The sequence below is a fragment of the Carya illinoinensis genome, chromosome 8 (genome assembly GCF_018687715.1).
Source record: "Carya illinoinensis cultivar Pawnee chromosome 8, C.illinoinensisPawnee_v1, whole genome shotgun sequence".
NCBI classification, from domain to species: Eukaryota; Viridiplantae; Streptophyta; class Magnoliopsida; order Fagales; family Juglandaceae; genus Carya; species Carya illinoinensis.
Window position 1 is genome coordinate 17,708,648 of NC_056759.1, and position 8,288 is coordinate 17,716,935.

An 8,288-nucleotide genomic window follows, 5' to 3' on the forward strand; every position below is an offset into this window, starting at 1 on the left:
TATACGTGATGTTTGAGCATTAAAGCTGGTTTGTGATTACATAATTATATTTTATTTTTGACCATGTTATGTAATTGGACTTTGTTGAAGTGCATTATGTGATTGAATGTGAGGAAGTGAATGGAACTTGGATTGAGATTGATTATGTTGAAGTGTTGGGTTGATGGTGTAAATGTACGGACGAAGGGCATTGTACTTGAATTTGATGGATTATTTATAATATAATTGATTTTGAATAATATTTGGAGAAGTTAGAATGTGGTGTATGACTTAGAATTGAGAAATGGAAATTGAAAATATGGATGGATGACATTGAAGGAGATGATTGCAACCATTTTTTTTTTTTAACTGGGTTGGGTTTTTTAGGGAATTGGGCTTGGCCCCATGAGCCGGGTATAACAGTTATACATTCGGCTCATTCATGACGTTAGCCTCATTGTTGAGACTTGATTGTATTTCTAAAGGGTGAAGCTCCCAGCTACTCAAGTGTGAAATTTCCAAAGTACTACTGATTATGTACGCTAACACTCAACACAAACTATTAGCACCAATTAGTAACCAATATACATTAAAAACTTTAACACACTATTTAGTTACGAAGGGAAATCCATTGAAGAACTTCCTCAAAGGTAAAACTCTACGAAGCAACCAAATCCAGGAAAGCCTATTTTATTGATTGAAAAGATTACAAGTAAAACGTTTACAAAACTTTGGTAATCAAACACATTTACCCAAGACATGCGACTCACTTGTCTTCTATTACAGTAGGTAGTTAGAACCTCTAATACTTTTTAATCTTTGTCTTTCCTACTAGAACCTCCAGTAATTGAACTCAAACATTGCAACTCCCCCTTGGAGTATGCTCTCATTCAATCTCACAAATTGAGCTTTCTAGAAATTCCTTCCCTCAAGAATTTTCTCTTACACGATCTCTTGAAGTTCTACCCAGATTGTCAAGATCTCAGTGCTTGTAAATATGTGTTGTTTAAGTGTTCACCCAAACCCTCAGCCGACTCCTCTATAAATAAACAATGCGGTTATTGATTTGGAGGACTCTGCTGACATGTTTATCTAGAATCGCAGTCAGATGCAGATGATTTGCAAACATCTCGGACTGGATCATTTCTTCTGGATCGCATTGAATTCAGATATGCTTTAGTTTCTTCAATAGAGCTTTCATCTTTATCTCATGAACTGACTTTTAGACTTGAACCAACATAGGACTCTTGTAAACTCTTATCTTATAATTCAAACAAGATTTGATAAGAGTTACAACCTGAGTACTTATTCTTATCGGATACCCTCTTATTCAAAACTCATCTTTATCGGATGCAATCCTAGCTTCCTATTGAAACTCACATTCATCCATGATTCAAATTTAAATACAGACTCATCTAATATTAGCCAAACATAAATAACATTTACAATATCTCCCTTTGGCTGATTGATGACAACACATATATTGGATGAATGTGATGTAAACCTACAAAAACCCCTACCCAAACCAGTAGCAAAGATCTCATATAGAAAGTTACACTTCATCAAGAAATATCATTAAAAAAAAGGGTCTAAAGCATCACAATGAGTCTTAGTGTAACCACACACATATCAATTTAAATGTGACAAGTGAAAGCAAAGATACAAACAGCAAATCATAGTTCAAAATACAAACCAACCTACAATAAAATTGAAACACTTTCAAAAAAGAAACCAAATTTTCAAAAGATGATGGTGGTGGTGTTTTCACTGCCCTGCTTCTCTGCTACTCCCTATATCAATAGATTCATCCCATGATCTGCCCCTATGTGTTGTCAACATCAGTCAGAGTCTGATTTTTCTTCTTTGTTTGGTGAATTTACTATCTTTAGAAACTGATCCATATCCAAAACAACTTGCTACAGTCTATCATTCACCTTTTCTGATTTTCATTATTGTTTTTATTTTAAAACAAAAACAAGGAAGGAAAATTTAAAAAAACCAGTAAAGCAAAACAAAATATCACATATTTTTCACAAAGCATGGGCCTTTTTGAGTAGTTTCCTTGTCCAAGTTTTGTTGCACTCAACACTTATCTACTTAAATAGGAGAAGTATTTTGTGATGCCCCCAAATCCCCACGTACGGATACGGGAAAATCGAGACGACCGGATGGTGATAACACGGGTCACCACCCTGTTGACGAGTGCCAAGTGTGTGTATAAGCAACAAAAGTACAGAGAGAAACACGCAGCGGATAATGAAAGTCATAACTAATTACTAGAATTTTTCTTAGTTTAATACAAAGCTGTTCAAACATACATAATAAAATATTACAAACTACAAATATAGTTTCAAACCAACTATAAAGCATATCTCCAACTCGTAGTAAACAGTCCTGGCTCGCATTCAAGTATGAACGTCTCCCTATGTTCTGCTTTAAGTGTGGCCATTTCGTGCATGAGCAAGGCAGCTGCCAAGTAAGAGGAGCAGACAATCACACATTTGATCAGTATGGCCAGTGGCTTCGTGCAACCCACTTTCACTCGAAGTTTCAGCACAACAGAAGGTATGGTGGACTAAAGGAGCAGGAACCCAGTGGTTCAACTTGGAGTGGGAGCCAAGAGGAAGGAGATGACTACAATGGCTACTGTGGTGTGTCCACGTCAAAGCCAGGGAGTGAGCCACCTAACCTGGCAGAATCAACAGAAGCACTGGAAGTCAACTTTGGCCATACCGAAGGAAACTTACCCCAGGAGGACCAAGGGACCCCAGCCACTAACAACCCCGCACGTGATAAGGGACAAGAGGCTTTCCCTGCGCACGAGAGGCCAGTTTCGTGGCAGGAAAGGCTCTCACAGGACACTACCACGCCTCACCCTCAGGTTTTGCTCCCTCACCTTTTGGCTTCTAGTAACGATGTTGTTATACTGGCTACAGAGGCCTCTGACCCAACTTCCATGCATAAGGAAAATGGTGGAGCTCCTTTCACTGAGACCTGCTTGGAAAAATTAGAAAACTCCTCCATCAGACCAATAAAAGGAAAAACGTGGAAAAGGAAGGCAAGGGCTTTGCCAACTCCACTCTCAGATGTCACAAATATAATACAGCAGCCTCCCTCCCATAACAATACAAAGAGATCCCTAAGACAAAGAATTAGTACCAGGGCCGATGGAATGTGTAAAAAACAAAAAACTCAAGCCCCTTTTGTTTCAGGCAATATCCAAGCATGCAAGGTGGAGGCTGCCCAGCAGCCCCACCAATCACAATGACTTGCCTGAGCTGGAACTGTAGAGGGCTTGGGAACCCTCGTACAGTTCAGGAGCTTCACCTCTTGGTGAAAACAAAGCAGCCCCTTTTAGTCTTCCTCTCAGAGACTAAGTGTAACAATGTCAGGTTGGACAAAATTAAGCTTGCGTTGGGATTTGAAAATTGTTTCTCTGTTAATAGTAAGGGGAAAAGTGGAGGCTTAGCACTCCTATGGAAAGACTCAGTCAAGGTGGAGGTGATTAATTATACCACTTGGCACATCTCAGCTCTCATAACATCCCCCATTGACAACACACAGGGTTTTATGGTCACCCAAACTCAGCTAAAAGGCCGGGGAGCTGGCACCTTTTGAGAGGCCTTAAACCAACTGGAAACTTACCTTGGCTATGCTTAGGGGATTTTAACGAAATCACACACCAGAGTGAAAAGATAGGTGCTGCAAATAGGCCATACAGGCAGATGGTCCAGTTTAGGAATTCTTTGTCTTTCTGCAAATTGTATGATCTTGGCTTCCATGGAGACAAGTTCACATGGTCGAATAATAGGGAGGGTGGTCAATTCACAAAGGAGAGGCTGGATAGGGCCTGTGGTAACAAATTCTGGATCAATCTGTTTGCAAACCATTCAGTGACACATTTAGACTGTACTCAATCAGACCACAAGGCACTCCTAGTGCAAACAGCAGACTCAAATAGCATGGGAAAAAAGAGGCGGGTGTTTAGATTTGAAGCAGCCTGGTCCAAGGAAGTGGAGTGTGAGGATATAATCAAAAAGGTATGGAGACTCTCCAATGGCACTTGCACACTCCATAGAACTCTGCAAGATCTTAACCAATGCAAAGGAAAACTCAAGATGTGGAGCAGAAATAAGCAAAGGGATCAAAGGAAAGCATTGAAAAACAAAACTGAATTACTCAGGCTTCTACAGGAGAGGAACCAGGGAGAGTTGTCAGAGGAGATCAAGGAGGTTAAACAAAGCATTAATAGCATAATGGATGCTGAGAACCTCAAGTGGCAGCAAAGAGCAAAGCAAGCATGGCTTAAAGATGGCGACAGAAACACAAAATTCTTCCACCAGTGCTCGAGTCAAAGGAAGAGGACTAATTCTATACTCAAGATTCAAACTAAATCTGGCCTCTTAACTCAGGATCCTCAAACCATTTGCCACACCCTGCTCGAGTTTTTCACAGAATTGTTCACATCCTCTCATCCTTCAGGCATTGATGACTGCCTAAGTCCACTACAAAAGATAATTACAGATGATATGTTTACTTCCCTCTCTGCAGTTTTTACAGAAGTTGAAGTTAAAGAGGCAGCCTTTAGTATGAATCCACTCGGATCCCCTGGGCCTGATGGTTTCCCTGCCTTGTTTTTTCAGAGGTACTGGGACATAGTGGGTAGCAGTGTCACAAAGGCATCTCTTGAGGTCCTAAATGGAGGCAAGTGGAACAACACCCTCAATGAGACTCTGATAGCTCTCATTCCAAAGAAGCACAACCCCAGCCTGGTAACAGACTTTAGACCCATTAGTTTATGCAATGTTCTTTACAAGATCATTGCAAAAACCTTGGCTAATAGGCTAAAGAAAATCCTCCCTGCCATCATATCCCCTACACAGACAGCTTTTGTACCTGGAAGGCTCATAACAGACAATATCATTGTAGCTTTCGAGGCCTTACACACCATGAAGGCTAGATTAAAGGGAAGGGAGGGGTATATGGCTTTAAAACTTGACATGAGCAAAGCCTATGACAGAATAGAGTGGGCTTTCCTGAGATCTGTCATGCTTAAGATGGGGTTTCCAGTTAAATGGATCGAGTTGGTGATGAAGTGTGTTTCATCAGTGTCTTACTCTCTCATTGTGAATGGGGAGCCTCAACCTTCCTTCTGGCCAACCTGAGGCTTAAGGCAGGGCGACCCCATCTCACCCTACTTGTTTATTTTATGCTCGGAAGCTCTAAGCTGCCTGCTGAACCATGCAGAAAAGACACACCTGATCACTGGCCTACCAATCAGGAAAAACCACCTGCATATTAACCATTTGTTTTTTGCAGACGACTCCCTACTGTTTTGCAAGGCTAACTCAATTGAGTGGAGTCAACTACAATTTCTTTTGGCATCCTATGAGAGAGCCTCTGGTCAGAGGCTTAACAAAGACAAGACATCCATCTTCTTCAGTTCAAACACCAGAGAACAGACCAAGGAGATTGTTACAAGTATTGCTGGAATTCGGGGAACCAGCTCCTATGAGAAGTACCTGGGACTACCAGCACTAGTAGGTAGGGGCAGATGCCAGTCCTTCAAAGGAATTCTGGATAGAGTTCAAACAAGGCTGAACAGCTGGAAGACCAAACTGCTTTCTCAGGCAGGCAAGGAAACCTTAATTAAGGCTGTTATTCAGGCCATCCCAACCTACAGCATGGGCATTTTCAAGCTTCCAAGGCAGCTTCTCAACGAGTTAAACAAGCAAGTTAGAGGGTTCTGGTGGGGCCAACAAGAAAAAGAACACAGGATCCACTGGGTCTCATGGAAACAGATGAGTAAGTCCAAGAGGTCAGGAGGCTTGGGTATGAGGGATTTTGAGTTCTTTAATAGAGCACTCCTTGCTAAGCAAGGGTGGAGGATCATCTCATCTCCTAACTCTCTTGCTGCCAGGGTTCTCAAGGAAAAGTATTTCAAGTGTAGTACCTTCCTGGATGTGAAGAAGGGAAGCAACTCCTCCTTCCTTTGGCAGAGTTTCATCTCTGCTAGATCTCTCCTGAAGGAAGGGCTTGTATGGCGAGTTGGGGATGGACAGTCTATAGACTTATGGAATGACAAGTGGCTCCCTCAACCGACATCTTTTAAGCTACAAAGCTCAATCAGGTTCCTGCCCTCAGACACTAAGGTGGCCATGCTTATTGACAGGACCACTAACCAATGGAACTACCCACTGGTTGAGGCTGTCTTAGATAGTACAGAAGCCGAGTGTGTCAAAAGGATCCCCCTAAGCCCCTACCCCACTCCTGATAAGTTGCTGTGGAGAGGCACTAGCACCGGGGCTTTCACTGTTAAGTCAGCATACTTTTTGTTGTTGGAGCTGGAGAAGCAGAAGCAAGGCCAATCCTCTGTGGCTGTGGAAGAGGACACGGTTTGGTCATCCATTTGGCAACTTGGTGTCCCAGTGGCAACCAAAAACTTCCTCTGGAGGGCCTGCCTGGAAGCCATCCCCACCAGGGACAGACTTCTCCAAAAGAAAGTTGTTGATGAGGATTCCTGTCCCATTTGCAGGATCCACCCTGAGACAGCTTTACATGCCCTATGGGAATGTCCCTCTGCCCAGGATGTGTGGAGCCAGTGCAATAGGAGGATCCAAAAGGCTAGTTTCCCCTGCCACTCATTCAAGTTACTGCTGGAAACGTGCCTTAAAACCTTTGATGAGGATGAGTTGGTGGAATTTGGACTCACGGCTTGGAAGATTTGGAAGAGAAGGAATGAAGTTGTATTTGGCAATACTCTCTCCCACCCAAGCTCAATCAACCAAAGTGTCAAGCTCCTTATGGATGACCTTCATCAAGCACACCAACCTGTCAGACAGTGCTCCTCCCCATCTAGTGTCCTCCTAGCGTGGGAGGCTCCACCACAAGGGAAGCTGAAAATTAATTGGGACGCAGGCTTAGACAAAGCAAGTTGTAAGGTTGGTGTGGGGGCAGTAGTCAGGAACTGGGAGGGAAAGGTTCTAGCTACAATGAGAATGAACCATTCTCTCTACCCCGACCCCTTTCTAGCTGAGGCTTATGCTGCCCACCAAGCAGCTCTCTTCATCAAGTCTATGGGTTGGCAGGATGTGATCATGGAGGGTGACTCCCTGCAGGTAGTCAACTGGCTAAATTCCAAAGAAGTAGCAGACTCTTATGCAGGTGTGCTGATCAAAGCTGCAAGAGTAACATTAGACTCCTTTACCGTGTGGACCGCGTGCCATGTTAAGAGGACTTGTAATTCAGTAGCTCATGCTTTGTGTCAAGATGCGTTAAGCATCAGTGATAACATTACTACGGTAGATGTTATCCCCTTTTGTATTCGACACTTATTGTTATGAATGAAAACTTGACGTTTCCCTAAAAAAAAAAAAAAAAATATATATATATCTCCAACTCAGCACTCCGGCAGAACCGCATCCTCGGGCTCAGCCTCCTCCTCCTCCTCGATCTCTGCATCAAAATCTATGATACCAAAAATGGCACCGTAGGTAAGTAAAATCCAAACACCACTAGACAAAAACTTATTAACTCAAACAACATGCATGAAAGAATGCCATGCACATGTCCCATAAAACCATATTTTTCCACACAAGCCAAAAACTCATTTGGCCTAAAAACATATTACTTTCCAACTCACGCCAAAGGTCTCATTTGGCCCATATCCAACTCATACCAATAACCAATTAATCCGTATGCACCATGACCTTCCCTAGGGGTCATCTGCATACCCTGGCTCCTGTGCCACACCACAGGTAACAACCACGCGTGTGACACCTAAACGAGCGATGCCTAGTTCCGCGCCCCGCGCGTTCGTAGCCAAGCGTCCTCTAGCCCTCGCCAGCAAAAGGCCATGGAGTTGGTACGTAGAGCATTACCATTCCGCCCGCTCCCGTTGTCGCCCAGCGACAACTCAGGGGATATCACTTAGTATATTATGCTCCCGAGTGAACAGAGGAGCTCCACCGAGATAATACCCCATCTCGGCTTGGGGTCGTGATACACACGCACCCGAAAATCTATTTACGCAAATAAAACAGGATTTTTCTCAATTAAATAAAATGCATGCACATGGTACCTCGATGCACAAAACAACTAACCAATCACAAATCAACAATCCAAGCAACTCTGTCCTCAATCCATCCGACCCTCAAACTCCTCGGACTCAATCCAGAATCAACTAACCAACAGCAAATATTTATTGTAAGAGCAAAATATATTTAAATCTAAAAGTAGAGTTTGGAACATACTTACAGCGCTATACGGTATTTTTTGAAAGCTCGCGGCGTTGCAAACGGCGGAGGAAA

At 42.9% G+C, this 8,288-nt stretch overlaps 1 protein-coding gene across 1 annotated transcript; it reads left to right on the plus strand.

Moving 5' to 3' along the window:
* The first annotated feature begins 3,243 nt into the window (after positions 1-3,243).
* LOC122274474 lies at positions 3,244-7,322 on the plus strand. Its single transcript, XM_043083510.1, has 3 exons — positions 3,244-3,424; positions 3,544-5,076; positions 5,299-7,322. Exons 1-3 carry the CDS (start codon positions 3,244-3,246, stop codon positions 7,320-7,322), a joined length of 3,738 nt encoding a protein of 1,245 aa, XP_042939444.1.
* The last annotated feature ends 966 nt before the right edge of the window (positions 7,323-8,288 follow it).

Excerpts from the sequence above, each read along its gene's own strand:
- LOC122274474 (XM_043083510.1), top strand. The coding sequence starts at position 3,244 with ATGACTTGCCTGAGCTGGAACTGTAGAGGGCTTGGGAACCCTCGTACA. Across the intron at positions 3,425-3,543 it reads AAATTGTTTCTCTGTTAATA|GGTTTTATGGTCACCCAAAC; the intron begins GTAAGGGGAAAA and ends GACAACACACAG. Across the intron at positions 5,077-5,298 it reads GATCGAGTTGGTGATGAAGT|ACGACTCCCTACTGTTTTGC; the intron begins GTGTTTCATCAG and ends TGTTTTTTGCAG.